Below are 18,657 nucleotides of genomic sequence, written 5' to 3'. Positions count from 1 at the left end.
ACTTAAAAAGTGTAGAAGTGAATATTTGAGTATATTTATTCAAAATACTCCCATAAATTACATTTCACCCTCACGGTAATGAATTTCTAAAACAAATAGACTAAAAAGTAGAAAAGAATTACTTATTTTATAATATATTGGGCGGTTCAAAATGCCTTTAAACAGGTCACCTAAATAAAAAAAATTCCTGCCAACATTATATCAAGTGATTTTGAACATTTTAATATGATAATTTCAAAAATACTACTAGATTTTTCGATTGATTCCAATTTTTGAGATAAAAAATTGATTAATACTTTTACTAATTCTAGCCACATACAAAGAAATAAAAATAACTTTGACAACTAAGAAAGCACATTTCCTACTTTGAATTGAAATATTAGTAGTCAAATATGTACCTGAAATAGTTTAACCGGCCCTGCTTAATCCCATGTTCAAAATTAGTAATTTTTTCAATTTTCCGTAACAACTTTATCACCTCTTATATAAGTCAGGAATCACGGATGTAGCACATACTCGTTTTGTGATAGTTTTGTGTTCTTTAGTAAAGTAGGAAAAGACTGAACTAAAACAATAGCACCCACAAACAGACATAGCTTCATAAATTATTCTGATATACTTAAAACAAAGCCCAAAATCATTTCATTGTGAAAAAATTTTTCACTACCTTATTTCATCCTTTTCTTAGGAACTTATAATGAATCTTCTCTCCTCGTTTCATATGCAAAACAGAAAATTTCCTATATCTGATGTACAAATGATTAAAAATGACCTGTGATACTGTAATGGTGAATTCTATTCTTATTAAGCTAATATAAGAAGCATGATTAGAAACAATAGATAAAATTTTAAGAATTACACGTTCCAGCTTGTCTTCCTGAATAGAAACATCATCAGAATAATCTCATAGACCTTAACCTCTAAAAAAAGTGTACCAAAATACTTTCAGATTGAAAAAAATGATTGCATATTTTCTATTTATAATGATAACAAATCTACATTAATTTCTATTTATCTTTCTACTGCCTACTGCAAGAAGGAATAATAAACAATTATATTAGTTTAAAAAGAATAAAGGAAGTACGAAAAACATGACATACAAACAAACAAACAGATTAAAAATAACGGCTTCCTCCTTAGACAGTTTAATTAATATACAAAAATCTTTATTTTATATGCTATCGTTCCAACAAACGTAATCCATTAAAATTTGGTTAAGAAAAATTAATGAAGAATTTCTGAAAGCTTTCAATCGATATGAAAATTGATTTGGGTAGTCATCAGGTAAATGTCCAAGTATTAATAGGAAAGTGACAGTCAGTGTATCATATACAAATTAATACTTCAATAAACGAGAATTTTGTATTCACTCATACAAGTAAGAAATTTTCTTTAGCATAGATAACTCCTTTTTTCACTGCCTAACTATTGAGTAAAAGCGATTTCTCTCATCCACTGTTCCAAAAGAGGTTTTTTGTTATGAAGTTATATAATGAATAGTTTTCTATATACAACCAACACAACTATGATTCATATTAAATAGCAGATTACTCTTTCTAGTGACTATGCTTTGAATTCACAAACGATTTAAAGGAAAATTCATCCATTTAAATGTCGATTTTATTTAACCATTGACTTTTAAGAAAAGAACAATACCCTCAGTACCTCTCATTGAATAACATTAAAATGTGTTCTGAACTTTATACTATTTTTGAGTGTCAGATGTTTCGAATCGGTAGATACAGAAAGTCAGGAAAATTTTGCTTTTAATATAGCGGTTTATAATGCAATATAATCAAACATTGCATCTCATAACTTGATATCATAGGTTGTGTAAAAATGAATTAACGGAAATACGGATCTGTAACCATTTTCTTAATAGACATATGAAATATAATGAAAAAACCCTAGAGCAAAGAGTATTGCAGCTCAAATTCTGAACAATAGCTTAACACATTTTGGCTTTTGGATCGTTTTGTTTGTAGTAAAATCAATTTTTGTTTTGAATATTTTTTGTCTTTGAGCCTTGTTAGTTTACATCAAATCAGTTCTTTACATAACAAATTCTCCAAACTAAGAATCTGTCTATGTTCCAATATTTCAGTATATGAAATAAGATGGATCATATAAATGCAATAAATTTGAACAAGAGTACTATAGAAATAGAAGGAGAATATTCAAAAAACCAAGTACTGAACATACAAGATGTGTCGAAAAGAAAAGACTTGATAAAGAAATATAACATGAAAATTGAAAAACTGTTAAAAAGTGCCAGACAAGAAAAGCGACTATATACAAACGAAATTGCTCGGAAAGCAAAAGAAGTAGAGCATGCTCGCGACACAAAAACATACGAACAGAGTATAATAAATATCATGGAAAAATCAATTACAATGCAAGGTATTCCAGCAGAACTAATACAGGCGACTCGTCACTCTACGAGAGCTACTAAACGACGAACTACGGAAATACGAAAAAATCAAGCTGAATTTCAGAAGAATAAAGAAATTTGTTTCTATACACTTCGAAAAAGCAGTTAACTCGATAAACAGAGAAATAATGTGGAAAATCTTAAAAGCGTACGGACTATTAGTATACCAGAATAATACAACTTTTTTATAACAATAGCACAGCACGAAGGACAATTATCCTAACAAATCAAAATAGAAAAGGGGGCAAGACAGGGATGTGTCTATCGTCTACCACGTTTGATACTGTAATAGATAAATATATGAACAGCAAAAACAAACAAAGAGATATTACGGCATAGCAACACTGAAACTGAAAACACAATATACTAAGGAGAAATAGAAATAAACAAATAGACCACAATTTTGCTATTTAGGCACCATAATAAGTAAATAAGTGGGTACTGAAAATAATTTCCAAAGAAAAATAGGCCTAACATAAAACAATTTCTCATTGTATAAAATATGGTCTCCAACGAGTATCTCAAGAACAACAAAACTAAGACGTAGTATCAGTTGAGTTATATGATGCCAAAACTTAAAAATAATATAATAGAAATATGTTTCAGAAAATTCAAATGTTTTTCAATGGATGCCAACTGGAGTTATCTTCCAAAATTTTCGGTCAAATAGTATAAGTAATGAACACCTTTGAAACATACCGGAAGAAGAGAATATAGACGTGAAGATTACAAAGCGAAAATAGATATGGATAGATCATACACTACTAAAGCCAGCAATAAACATAATCAGATAAGCATTTAATTATAATACAACAGGTAGAAGGAAAAGAGACAGACCTCTGAATATAGAGAAGATCTATCAAGAAAAAATGTAACAGATGAATTTAACATAAAAGAAAATACAGACATACAAAAAAGCAGAAGAAAATGCAGATCCCTCGTTATAAAATTGGACAAATCCACATAACGACGCATAAGGAAGCCATTTCATCGTTTTACAATAGCCGTTGAAACACCGACAGGTGCCCTTTGCTCAGCTGGTATGACGACGATGATGATGTTTCATCATATGAGTATGTGACATTGATTGGTATTTATCATTTATCGTAATTATATTAATACCTACAGGACTATAGATGTATATTATTAATAAATAACCCAGAAGTTCCATAATTACGGAAAATACAGATACCAAATATATTTAATACTTTATTGGATTTTGATAAATAATGTACCACGTTCTGAATTTTTTATCAATAAATTTAATCTAAATTGTGATTTTTTCGGCAACAGGGGCCCCCTTAAGGAATTCGAAAACCCTGAAAATTTCACAAAATAGTATCAATACTTTAGATTTGTGGTATCAACACATCAAAAAATACAGAATGATTTCCAAATGATGGGGCCCTCTTGGACCTGGGGCCCGGAGCTATAGCCCCCCCAAGCCCCTAGCTTAATCCGGCCCTGATCTAAATAGACAATTTATAGTCTTATCATTCTTAGTTTTGCGACAAATTGTAATTTGTTATGATAAGCATTAAATCCATCAATCAATTTTTTACACTAAACACAGAACATACGCTTGGAAATATCAATTTGAATTTCAAATTTTGTATAACTTTTTTAGAACTATGTAATGATAGACAAGCTCGGTGAACCCATCGCATATCCATTCAGTTATTCATACAATACATTTGTGTATTGGAAATAATTTTTCGATATTATAGCTTTGATATAGCGCTTTTTTTGGAAAATATAAGGGATGTTGCATCGAGTGAGATTTATAATTAAATAAATTCTTCCAACTAAAACTATCTGTCAATTTATTGATCATTATTTGTTAAATTTGGAGTATACCTTTCAATATTCTTATAATTTATACGATGGAAGATATGAATTTAGGCCGTGGAGTTGTATGAACAATTCTTCAATGAAACAATGAACAGGCACTCTGGACTTATCAAGACATATCTTGAAACTTATTATGAAAAAGAATAGAAAGATAAAACAAGTTTTGATAAATTACCTAGGAGACAGATATAGGAAAATTTATCAGATCGAATGTTTAATTAAATTTTGTTTCTATGAATATTTCTATTACTATTTTCTATTGAACTAATAGAATAATAGGCAATTTGTATAATCACTGATTTTAGTACTCCAAACTAACACAATGGTCCAGTTAAGAATAAGACAAAAATGGTTAATCTGACATTGTAAATTTCACAGCATTGATTTGAAAGCAATGAATGCAGAATACTAAAATTGCAGCATTCATCTCGCTTTTCATAAATTACTAGATCTAAAAATAGATATTTAGGTATTGCGAACAGGATAAAACTATATTTCATTAGATTTTATGTTTTGTACAACACAACTAGGAACTTCAACAAGTTATTTCAAACACCTCGATACATGAATGTATTCGGTTTGTTTTTTATTCAGATTACAGAATAATCGATACAGTTTATTTAAATACAGAATGATATTATAATAGCTCCTAAACTTCCATAGAATAACATTTAAAAATCCAAATATCCAAATAAAAAAAAAATAAAACTACGTTAACGAACAATGAAATATCAAAAAAAACATAAATTTAATTATAAAGATCCAAAAATTCTTGAAACGGAATCTAATACACGAAAAAGAGAATTTTTAGAAATGGTTCACATTCATACAAACGAAGAAGCTATAAATGATAAAAAGGACCTTAACAATTTATGTAAAATTCATAGCACTATTTTGTGAATTATAATAAAACTACAAATAATTTGATTGATTTAGTACTGCTACATATTTAAGAGGAAAGGACTAAGGAAAAATTAATTTTTCTTATTAGAACAAGGTTCTATTTTGATATTCATGATCAAGGTGAATTTATTTTTCTTTTAAAAATTTTCAAAAAAACTAATTTTAAAACATGAGAGACCTAAAATCAAGAAGATGTATTAATATATCAACAGGTCTAGGAAATGACTTGTATTATTTATCAATTTTCAAAATAATATGAGAACATTTAATTATTAACTATTTTCATTCTTTCACATCCTACCATTTTACCTTCATGTAAATTTTCAATAGGAACAATTAAATCACATTTTTTACAAAGGAAACTAAGTCCGAAATTTTTTCGAATTATTTAAGAAATATTGACACTTATTGTACAAAATTGTGAGAAATTCAGATAAAATTGATATTTCTGTCAATTTGGTGCCAGAAGATATTTTTCGAGAAACAAAACATATCATCTATGCAAAGACGGATGTGTTGGTGTTTCAGCTTGTCTAGAAAAAGGAAAATAAATACCTACGTTATATAGTGAAATGTAATAATTATAAATATTGTCCAACTTTCAGATCATTAGATTCAATTGGTGAAAATAACATATGGTTAGCTTATTATTGTAGTGCAGCATGCAAAGTGTGGGAATTTATTTCAGCATTAAGAAAAATTTAAACATTTATACCTCTTGTCAGCCCTACTACCTCTATGTGGATTTGTTTGAAGTTGGATAATACCGGGCCCTTAAGAGCATATGGCTATAATTTTCGACCAGTGCATATCAGATCAACTCAAGCTAAAATTTTATTATAAGAGCAAAAAAAACCTAGCAAAGAATTTTAAATACAATATTTATTTTGTACAACACCTATATAAAAATAAAGGAAGAAAAATAAAATTTACGAGAGCGCGGCATCATCCAAACTGGTTTGATAATACCGTGCATTCAAAATAATAGGCGATACAAAGGTCAATCAACATTTATTTAGGCACAATTCACAGCCATTGTACATAACTAGGTATAGTGCTTATCTTAACAGAATCTTAACATTAATCTTAACAGAATCTTAACATTAATCTTAACAGAAGTCGCAAATATAATTTTCTGCCGTTTTTTTCCACGGCATTCTTTGTGGATCCAGGTTGAACAAGAGCAGCAACGAAACCAGATTTCATTATTACGTCCGAATTCACCACATAATTTACATATGTCATTAGTATTCTCATTTTCTTTGTCTGAGCTTATCTCATCTTCATCGTCGTCATTACATAATTGTACAAGGAGAATATTCTCACTGCTAGAAATTAACACTCTTCTCTTCACAGATTTCCCTTTTGCTAAAGCTTTTCCTTTAACATGTTTTCCTTTACATTTTTTTTCTTCTTTCAATCTTCTCTTTCTCTCCTTATCTTCTAGTTGTCTTTTTAGTGGCGTGGCGGTCAAAATTTGAGTGTTGTTTCTTTGAACGTCTTTTAATTTTCTGAATTTTTCGAGGCACTGGGCTCAATATCTCTAAAATGTTACTACGCGAAGTACTGGCAACAGGTTCGGTTTCACTTGCAACATGTGTAGAGAGTGCTTCCGTTGCTATGTCATTATTGAATGAGTTTTCAACAATTGAGTCTGATATCATCATCATCAAACACGTTGGGGTTTATGGGATGAATGCCAGTCACTTCGAAACCTTTTACTGCCTTGTCCATCGAAGCTACTCTCAAATAAGCTTCGTTAAATATTGAAGCCAAAATATCATGAGTAATTCTTTCAAATGGATGGTTTTTCAAATATAAGTCACACTCTTTATGATAAGCTGTCTTCAATGGACCGTAGAAAGTGACATCCAGCGGCTACATCCTATGGGAAGTGTGCGGGAACAAAGATAGCATATGGATGCTATGACAAGTGATTAGCATGATTCCCAAGAATTAGTAGAGTGGAGTTTTCAGCTGTTGCAGTAATATATTTGGCAAAGTGACGAAGGCATTTCTCAAAAAGTTCTTCGGTGATCCACCCACACTTTGAACACTCTTATTCTGCTCCAATATGCCCTCCAATCTTGAGACTTGGTTTGATTCTTTGGCGTGGATATATAAACATAGGTGGGATGAATGAAGTTCCCGATGCATTCATGGTACAGACAACACGTTCTCTGCTTGTAATTTTGCCAACTTACATAATCCTTTAGGTGCATAAATTTTTTCAAGTCTTTGAACAGTTGTAATACCTGTTTCATCAACATTGAATATTCGCTTTACTGGATAAGCATTCTTCTCTGTCATTTCTTCTAAATTGCGAAAAAACAATGCAATTTCACATTTTAAAAGCCTCAAGATCTCAGGATTTCTTTTTAGGAACGCATACACCCAACACTTACCAGCCCTGCCCTTCTCTGTTGACAAAAAGTGTTTAATATTTTTTGCAACCGCGAACTCATAAACCAATTTGCTTAGCTGCTGCTGTGAGATTTCAAAAAATTTTTTAGCCAACTTAGTAATATGGCTAGCTAACTCCTTTTCATCTTCTTTTGAAAATGTTGCCTTTCGGCCAAGTCGAGGGTCATAGTATTCTCCTTTTTTTAACCTATCTCTAATTGAAGATTCCGGAAGCATAAATGATCTTGCTACTTCCTTTATTTTTCTCCCACTCTTTACAGCTTCTAAAGTAGCTTGCATTTGAAGTGGATCCCATAACCCCTTTTTTCTTTTTGGTACACTTTCAGCCATCTATAAAAGAAAAAATAGGTACCTATAATACGCCATTTTGTTTTGCCACCACAACAGAATTTTACAAACAAAATTTTAGCTACTTTAAATAATACCAAATTACGCTACAAAATACATTACAACAACATAATTTAGACCATAAAAAGAAGTACATACCTGGATACGTCAGTCACAGAAAAATTATAAGAAATGCGCGCAAAAGTTCTCTACAGACGTACAACTCATACCGTGGGCCTATGCCGCGCGGGGCGGGGTCACTCGGTCGCAAGGGCGATCATGTGATGGATACACAGTCATAGCTTTTATAAATAGTTATGTAGTTACACTGGGGCACGGTATTATCCAACCCTCCCCTAATTATAAATAAAGTAAACTAAGCGTTACTATACGTTTTTGTTCTATTTAGTTGTTACAAAAAAGTCATAATCAAGCTATTTTTTCTACAGAGTTAGTAGAATAAACTGATTCACTTTGGCAGTTTCCTTTTGAAAGTGGGCAAGGTTGTGTGTATCATATTATGAAGCACAGTTTTGCCAATTTAATACAAAATAGATATGTTTCTATCTCTGTTTCTTATATATATTTTTTAAGTAGTTCAATACTTTGCATCTCTGCACTGCCATCACTTTTATTGTCCTTCTATTGGTCAAATTTCTATCACATTATTGGATCAATACAATAAAAACAATATTCCAATTTTATTGGTCAAACTTATGATGAGATAGAGTTGATGAGTGAAATAACATTAGATGAACGATAAAGTATTTGTGATAAAGTTGAAAAGGAAATAAATCGCTCTAATCTAACACAACTTTACTTACGCAATTTTTGGTACCTTTTATTACATATACTAGAGATATCAACGCTAAATTAGACACGAAAACTATTATTTACATTTGGATGAAATTGTTCTCATACAAAATTGATGTCAATTAGTAGCAGAAAACAACTGTCAGTCGTGCGGTAAAAGGGAGATGATGCCTAAGTCGAGCGTGTTAACTTGACAAAAAATATGTAATAAATTCTCACACTTTCCACGCTTCATTACAATAATTAGCTATCTATATATTAATTTCACCAAATGAATCTACTGATCTAAAAGTTGAACAATATTTATTGATTGATCGCAATTCAAAACTGACAGAAATACTAATTTTATTTGAATTTCTCACAATGTTGTATAAATAGTGTTAATATTTCTAAAATAATAAGAAAAAACTTTAAAGGAACTTCGAAGTACTTCATATTCCCGTGTACATTATTCTTTTACAGTTTCCTTTGTAAAAATGTATAGATATTATTGTTTCTATTAAATTACTCACATAAAATAGTCGGATGCGAATTAATAATTAAATATTCATATACAATTTTGTGGAATTGATGAATAATACAAGTTGAAAGTTATACTGGTGGCCTATGTAATAGTACTGTCATATTTTGTCCTACTGATTTTCATTAATAAACTCTCCAGAAAATAAATAACTCAGTTGACTACTGAATAAGTATTTTTTAATATATTTTATCTATGTTTATAATTACCTGTAATTCAATATCTATGAATAAAGTAAAGCAACAAACATGATTCAGGCCTTGAATTTCCCTCACTTAATAGTCATCAAAAGTAGCCGTCAAATCCGCAGGTGCAGGTAGGTACACTCAACTCAGTCTTGAGAGAAATGTCATAAGCCAAGAAGTGTTGTTAAATTACCATATAAACAATAGTGCTCGATACAAATGAGTGATAGAGTAAAACAAGTTTAAAGATGTCAAGAAAGTTACTGAAATTTCTCATTTTATTTGATAACACGTCGCTGTTATATTTTCCTGGACAATTTTTATCAGGCCGAGTTCTTATCGAACTTCAGGATGATACACCTGCACTTGGTAAGAATATTTGATGAGCCCTGTCAATAAAAGAATGTGGACTGTCAGTCTTCTAGAAATCCATTACTCCACTCATTCGTAATATTATTCTGAATGGCAGTCTTTGAATTTCAAAATTTTTATTAAGGTTGATTTTGACCCAAATGTAATAGGTGGCGAAACATAAATAGAATTCATATGTTTTTATCTAACGATATGATGTTTCAGGATATTGATTGAAAAAGCAAATAAGTACTATTTAATATTTAAATATTGATACAACTCAAAAGTTTTACAATTTTATTTATTAATTGGAATTAAAAATGCTAGACTATTGCATCATATACGAATATGAATGTGCAATGAAATAATTTTTCATACCAATAAATATTTAACTCCATTCATAAGGACCTCACCTAATCTAACCTATAAAAATTCATAACTTAAATAATGGAAACACAAGAATTCAAATAGCAGCCAGAAAATATTTCATGGTCCAGAAAATTGCAAGGATTTCCTTTTCAATTGTTGAGTAGTTCGCTTCAGACTCATTAAGCTAGCATATGCCACAGGTAAATCATTTCCAATTTTCCCTTGGCTATGAACAGTGCCTAAAGCGACATTGCTGGCGTGAGTAGTGAGATTAAACGGACGGATAAAGTCCGAGTATTGTAAAATAGGGCCATTTAATAACATATTTTTGCATGTGTCAAAACAATTAATATAATCAAGCTCGTTCACTTCATTTTTCTTAAGGTAATTAATTAGAGTTTTAGTAAGTTTCGAAAAATATTCAATAAATTTCCTATAATATCCAAGAAGAAGAAAAAGAAGAAAAAGAAGAATATCCTCCAAATTATTAATGTGTTCTTGGACGCTAGTACTAAATGCAATGATATCGTCAAGATATACTCAACACTTTTCGTTTTGAATACCTCTTAAAATGTTATCCATTACTCTTTGAAACGTTGCTTCAAACCAAATGGCATTCTTAGAAATTCCCAGTGGCTATTTTCAGTAGTGGAGGCCGTTTTAGGTATATCCTCTTCAGCCATCTCAATTTGGTGGAATCAGGATGCAAGATTTAAGCTGGTGAAGTATTGGTAAAATTCTAATTTATCCAATAAATCAGTTATATTAGGTAGTAGATATTTATTTCCAACAATTAAAGCTTGCGATAATCTACGAAGACTCTGAATTTTAGTTTACCAGTAGAATCTAATTTTTTAGAACAACCCAATTATTATTTGACCAAAATGATCATGGAGGCCATAATATTTTGCTTATAAAATCTATCTGATTTTGGACTTCTTTTGGAATATCTATACAACTTAGAATAAATAGGTACATCGTTTGTGGTTTTTATTTGATGTTTAATTTTACTTATAAATTGATGATTGATAAAATGATCATCAACATGAAAAAAATTTGAATATACTTTAAGTAATCTAAAAATAGCATTGCGTTCTTCACAATTCATATGATCTCTTTGAACGTTTTTTATATCAAATTTGAATTTATCTACATAAATAGCAATAAAATTTGGGCTCGAGGATTGTTTGTATTCAACCTCTAAAGGAGTACTCAAATCTACTCTGAAATATCACTCACATGAATTTAAAATAGTGCAAATGACTTGAGTGTTTTCTGCGTTTGCTAGACATTCGAGTATTTCTAATTTCCCTATCTTTGTATACGGTTTAATTATATCGCCATTATCAATATTCTCAATATTCAATTTAATATTATTTGTTCAGGTCGTAGAAGCACTACTATACAATTCGTGTTCTTGTTTCTGATTTCAAAATAGAAAATTTTTTATTTTACTAGAAGGAGTGAATAATATGTTATTTACTAAATCAATAGTGGCATTCAAATTTTTTCAGTTAATCTAAACCTATTAGCAGGTAAAATGATTGTGGACTTAAATTTAGAATATTCTATATTTTATTTGTTAATGCAAATATTTTGGAGATTAAATTACTGTACAATCATTTTTCTAACTTAAACGTAAATCAAACGTTACTTTGTTGTTGTTTTTTTCACAGTTGATTTTGAAAAATATTTCTTCGCAATTTCAGTTGTTACAAAGGATTTTGTACTACCTGTATCAATCTTACCTTGAAATTTTGTGCAGGGAATATTATTTACGGTAATTCATTCCGCAATTAGTAAAATTGAACATTTCTACGTTTCTATCGCGTCCGAGGCTATTTCTTTTAAAAAACAATCTTCAGCATTAGTGGGACGTTCGGACGATCTTCCATTTTATGCAACTCTTCTGAGATAAAATTCCTTTTATTACCTACGAAGTGTTATTGGCTTTGTCCATTATTTCTATAGAATTGATTCTTCAAGATATTTTATGTTTCTGATAGCTTACCATAACGAATAGTCGGACCCAGCAGTACTGGACAGATTTTCTTTGAATGATTTGCTTTTCAGATAACTAGTAAGTTTTTTTAGTTCAAGGGAGCTAGTTTCTTATCGCGTTTTATCACCTGGATATATGATTTGTTGATATGTAATTTTCAATTTTCTTTTTTCGTCAATTTTTTGTTTAATTTTAATTGAACAGTTCTGTTGTAGTCTAAGTGCTACAATTTCAAGTTTGGATTTTATAGAGCAATCCTGTATTAGATTGTTTAGATAATTGACTACTAGTTCTATATCAGCTTTTTTTTGAGTGGAATGCAATTAGATGCTTAAAATATTTTCAGTTGTTTCATGATTTGATTCTATTGCTAGGTATCCAGTGGAAATACTTTTAGCAATGGAAAAATATAATAAGTTTGGGAGCTTATCTTGGTCACTTGGACAGTAAGTTGATAAGTAGGTAGAAAGTTAGTTCAGTTTTAATGCTTGCATGGTGCTATATAACACTCTACCCCTACCTGAAGCAGTGAGTTTTGAACCTCAGATTATATTTTTGGCATTATAGTCACCACTTGCTAGAAACCTGCTTCGTTGGAGAATCCTATGAGTTCCTCTTTTTTTGCAAGACATTTTGATGGGTGATATGCTGCTGATACTGGTAGGATACCATGCCAATCCTCAATCACAATTCTTGTGGCTTGTAGGGAATCTTTTTGACACTTTGTTGATTCGTAGTGTTTTGTGTGTTGTTTGATTAGTATAGATGTACCGTCTCTAGCTATTTTCTTAGCATCCGGGTGTATGGTGTGGTAGGTTATAAAATTTTTAATATTAAAATATGTTTTCTTGTTGTGACTTTCCGATATTAATAGTATATCTATTTTATTGTTTGTTAAACATGTTTCGAGCTCTTGCTTATATTTAGCTAACCCATTTGCCAGAGTGCTACTTTATACAGCTGGGCAATTCTTAATTATTGAATTAGTTAGATTGTGTAAGTTGTTTCCTTAAACTTCTGATTTCAACTGCCATTTAGTTCACAGTTTTCTGTTGATTTGTAAAGGTATTTTATAGGAATTCAATTATGTTGTTCTTATTTGTTACCTGTATGTACATTGGATATGATTGTGAATAAGTGTCAGTTTATATGTTAATATGGCTATGTTGCTTTGATGTGCTAGAGATTTCTTATACTATGATATTATGACTTTGTTGTTGGTTTTTTATTTTATGTTGATGATAGTTTTTTATAACGAATAGTCGGACTCAGCATTGCTGGACTGGTTCTCCATTAATCTTTGAGTGATTTGTTTTTCAGGTTTACCTATCGTAAACAACTGTTGTCATTTTAAAAAAATACTTTACTGTTAAATTTTTCGAAATTTAACATACAGATGTTTAAAAACTAAAGAACGGTATGATGTAGGCTGAGTATATTTTTCCATTAAGCACAGAAAAAATATAATGATATACAGAATTTCTTTCCTATAATATTATAACGAAATCATCCTAAGTATACTATTATTATCAATCAATTTTTTGTCTAAGCAATGATTAGATGAAGTAATTTGTAATGAGTAACTTTAACATTGCTTAAATATATATTTTTTATTATTAAAATCTAGAAATATCAAGTGATCTATTTTCAGTCTTTATCATAATCGATAAGTATAAACTTACTCTATGAAACAATTGTAGGTGATGAACTTGAAAAGGTAAACTTGATTCATAATGTACAGATTCCACAGAACAAACAAAAATTCGCAAACTCTTGAAAGTACTATGTTTCTGAAAAATAAGAGCAAAAAGACGCATCAAATTAAAATTAATAAACTAATATCTATTATCCTACAAGATTTTTAGATCACTCTCTCTAACAGACTTCTCGTCTATATATTTGGATTATAAAATATCAATTACAAATTAAATTAAATTCCTCAAAAGTAAACACCATTCAATTTGGTATAACTTGTTTTATGAAAAGTAGGTTATCGGTTGTAGAACTGAAGATGTTTAAACTTTTTAAATAATTGTCAGCTTACCTTGAATGTCAAATATGGGACCTACATTTTACCGAGTGAAATCATACGATAGATATTGATGGAATTTAATTTGAACATTTCAATGCTGATTAATTCCGATAATTACTTAAAAGCTGGAATGGAGGAATTGAATTCCGAAATTCCATTAAGTTGTTTGAAAACGGAAAAATTACAGAAAATTTTATTGTTTTTGTGATTTAATTTCAGTGAAAACAAAATATTACAGATTTGTAACATGAATCAAATATAATTTTGGAAGAAATCATTGGAATTATAATAACTACACACTATGACAATTAAGTCAATAATAACGTGTTTTTAGTTTTTATGTTTTCTGCAAGTTTTTGTTTTTAATTAAAATGAAGATTTGAATTTGTAACATTTCTGGTTATGCCTCAAACTTTCACGTAAACTAAATCGTCTGCAAACTGATATCTCTGGCGAAAATCGGGATGAAATTCAATTCTGTCTACTATATTGAAGTTTAAATAGTCTTCAATTTTTCTGAAATTTAAAAACGCTTATGACAATTTGTTTCAAATTAAGTCGTCCTCAATTTATTGTTTATTTTCATTTATAGGTATAACTTCAAGTAATATTACTGAAGTATTTTGAATTAAATCTAAGTATTTCATATTCCTTCATAAAAATTGGAACGAATCGACTTGTAATTCGATAAATAAACCGAAACATTGATTCAAGATTAGTTCGCACTCACTTTGGATTTTTCTGATATTGTTATTGTTATGAAATCATCCTTCCCAAAAAATTTTTTGATAGAAGGAAAAGGTTATATTTACTCTATTTTTATATTTCAGTAATAAAATTCAACTACCTCTCAGAACATGCCAAAACTAAAAGATAGATATAATCTTGTTCAAGAAATCGTATTGAATCCTATAATTCAAAATGTGATTTAGTTAAAGATGATAATATCGTTCAAAAACTAATTCTTATCTTTTCGATCAAGCAGATAAAAATTGATGCGTTTTCTATAGATTCGTTCCAACCCATCAAAGGACCGTCCTTGATATGGTAACGATTCTACGCAACAACAATTACGTTTTTCAACAGGGCAGTTACTGTTATACCAACTTGAGCATCGTTTGTGAACCGTTTTCGAGATAAACATTTCAATACTTCGCTGATAGCAAGTACTGTTAACAAGAGCCGTGCGTAGCCAGAGATTGTGCAAAGGTATCATGCAAATGTTTCCAATTACCTTTCCAACAACGATCCCAATCATCGAGCTGGACCGCTAACCTGTTTTTTTTTTCACATGCTCCAGAAATGAATAGCACGTCGACATATTATAATTTTTTTAGTTAAATTTTATATAGATATAAGCGATTTGGTTTAGGGGCTGCAGCAGATCAAACACCGTGTACTCTTTTTAATACTTAAACCGAGTTTTCGAATACTTATGTATTCATTATTGAGGACTAAAATTATGTTCAAAATACAATGTAAAAATACATATAAACTCGATCAGTTTCTTAATAACAGTGTTAGTCCTATAATGTAGTGTGCTCTGTCATTTTGACTTGGCTTTAGAGGTACCAAGTCGTCAATAGTCATGTAAAGGCAGCTAACTGATGTGTATTAAGTTGCATTATGATATTTAAATGAATTTAGAAGCATAAGAACTGTTGGAGTGTTTTGTGGATGTAGCTAATTAGTTATACATTAATTTGCCAGTATGTCATACATAATTCATTCAGCCAAAAGTGGTGGCTGAAAATTTTGCAAATAATTTAGAATACTTATAAATATCAGAGTGTACTAACAAATCCTCACTTCCTAATATAGTCTCCATTTAGTTCGCTACACTTGATCCTCACCTACCCAAACGAATTAGGCCATGGCGAGGGTGAAGGTGGGAACCGGTGCATTATCATGACGGAGAAGTACTTCTTTCTTCAGCACATGCAGCCGTAGGGCAATTTGTCATCGAATCAACCCAATAAATCAGCATAAATTAGCACAGCCGTTCACCTTTCCGGGTGATAAGACAGTCTTTGGAGCACATTTGCCGGGTGAAGTCCACTGATTCGACTATTTCTTGGAGCTTGGTGTATCAATGGATTCATTTTCCGTCGATTTTCACGACATGTCATGCAGAATATGACACACTCCATCCTTTGAAATACCTACTCAGATATCTCACACACCTTTAATCGTCGGTCTGTCGTTATACGTTCGTTGATTTATGTCACATTATCCTCCTTGGTACCTGTTCTGGAGGCATCTGGATGTGGCTCATCGAAAAAGTGCGACGACTTTGAAATTCGTTAACCCAATATTTGACGATGACTATCGGAGTAATAGAGTCACCATATGCAGTATACAAACGTTTCCCAATTCGCCATTTTACTACCAGAAACAAGAAAAATCGCGGACACGCGGACACGCATGACAAAACTACGAGTCCGATCGTACTGAAATTTTGACAGTAACTGTCTACGAAATTGTACTACATAACAGTAAATTACTCTTGCGATACTACCTTCGGGCAATGAAACACTCATCAGACTGTCCTCTTATACTACTACTATACGACTATACGGTAATCCTTTCATTCAGTGAAAAGATAAACTCAACCCGCGGCTATAGAAAAATATTTTATCCCTGTTATTTTTCATATTCACAGATGTTCATATTCGATGATTAGAATTTTACAGTGCTATTATAAGAACTTCAGTAATTATACTCGAATTTTTTCGTCGAATGACAAACATTCACATAAATCTAAAACACATCGAATTCAACCGATGGCTTGCATATATTTTCATATAAATTTTCCTATTCTTTAGCTTATGAACCAATAAATTTTCCCCTAGATGCTACTGAGTTTAAAAGGCCGAACAAGTTAAAAAATTTCTCCTCTGACCAATTTTCTTCAAAATATGTCAAGTGAATGAAGTCAACAGAAAAAAATTCAATTTCGTGTTCTAAACGTGCATGTAAAACAACTTTGTCGAGGCTTATTGCGCTTAAAATGAAAATTCACTAGAAAAATATTCCGTGTAACTATTGAGATATTAGACAATTTTGAAATATTAAAATGGTTATCGGATTCCGGAAAGAGAATATAATCGCCGATCTAGTAAAACACATTAATATAAAAAGGAGGTAATACAGTTTGTAACAGTAAACAATGATGACGAGTAAAATAACATTTCTCAACTTTATTACTGGCCAGAATTGAATGAACCTATTTTACCGCAGTTATATATTTGGATAGAAACGAAACGTCGAACATTCGTTTTTAAGAACATTAACTCAAGAAAACATACTAAGCTATATGAGGTACATTATAGTTTCCAAAATCTGTCGCACATTCAATCTCTACTACATTGTAAGCCTTAACTGGCCGTATAGAACATTCGATATATTCTGTTTTTCTCGTCAAATCAAGAGGTAGTCATAACATAACCTAAATAGCGCAGATGGTTAGGTTTGATCAGAAGCCTGATCAAGAAGTCACAAACTTACTGACCCGTAATTAACCTAATAGTCATGTACAAAGTACTCCTATTTCTAGATACCTGTTGCTTTATTATATCTCTAATTTTTTTGGAATATTTCTATCAATGTTCTATCTCACATTAGGTATAGTGTTCGCTATTTTAGTTTTTCAGTCGAAATTCATTGCCACAAACATTTTCTTGTTTGATTTGTTGTTATCTTCAGTCTTGGATGAATTTCAAAGAAATCAGAAGAATTCGATTCTAGAGGTAGGTTGCATGAACCACAGTAACATATTAGTGTACAACAAAAGGCACTAAAAACGGGTTTCAAATACCCTCATATCTTAATAATCTTTATATTTCGAAGGTTTTAGCCAAATAAGTATCATCTGGTAATAAAAAGATTCAAGCCAGCAAACTGCATTAGAGTGTCAATTTATTTCAAATATTCTGATTTGAGCGAACCAGAAAAATCCACCACAAATAGAGAATTAGCAAGTTATTATTAAAAAGTATATGGAACTTAATTACTTAATACAGATGCATAGAAACAAAAATTACAAAAATAGATAAATAGTTAAAATAACCCCCTTGCAAAATATCTTTTCGGTTAAAATTATTGTGATTTATTGAATTTCTGTAAAATACGCATTTTTCTAATATATTTTGCTTTGTCCTATTGAATTGCTTTTGTAATCGGTTATAAATAAAGCAAATAGGTATCTGTGTGATATCGTCGAAAAACAATGTTATTTCACGAAACCAATTGACTGTAAATTGACGACGTTTTTTAAATTTATTTTGTATCGGTGACCATCAGGTGTAATCATTTCATTTGAAATTCTCTGAAATATATTTAAAAAATAAAATGTTTTTTCAGTAAGCAATGAAGACAATGAATCTAATTTCAATAGATTTTAAATATGAATGAAAAATTTCATTTATACTTTGTAATTCTGTATAATGA

At 30.5% G+C, this 18,657-nt stretch overlaps 1 protein-coding gene across 2 annotated transcripts in view; it reads left to right on the top strand.

The window, feature by feature from the left end:
- The first annotated feature begins 9,594 nt into the window (after positions 1 to 9,594).
- LOC130898130 (arrestin domain-containing protein 17) overlaps positions 9,595 to 18,657 on the top strand; it is a 28,772-nt gene continuing 19,709 nt past the window's right edge. Inside the window, exon 1 of one of the 2 annotated variants that reach the window (XM_057807197.1) lies at positions 9,595 to 9,823. In XM_057807197.1, the coding sequence (XP_057663180.1) occupies positions 9,703 to 9,823 (121 nt within the window). In that variant the 5' untranslated portion in view covers positions 9,595 to 9,702. The remainder of the gene's footprint in view (positions 9,824 to 18,657) is intronic. The other variant, XM_057807206.1, reaches the window with a different exon arrangement.

This window comes from Diorhabda carinulata, chromosome 1 (assembly GCF_026250575.1).
Source record: "Diorhabda carinulata isolate Delta chromosome 1, icDioCari1.1, whole genome shotgun sequence".
In the NCBI taxonomy this organism is placed as follows: Eukaryota; Metazoa; Arthropoda; class Insecta; order Coleoptera; family Chrysomelidae; genus Diorhabda; species Diorhabda carinulata.
Note: the sequence above shows the minus strand (reverse complement) of the source record. Positions and strands in the feature narration are given on the sequence as shown.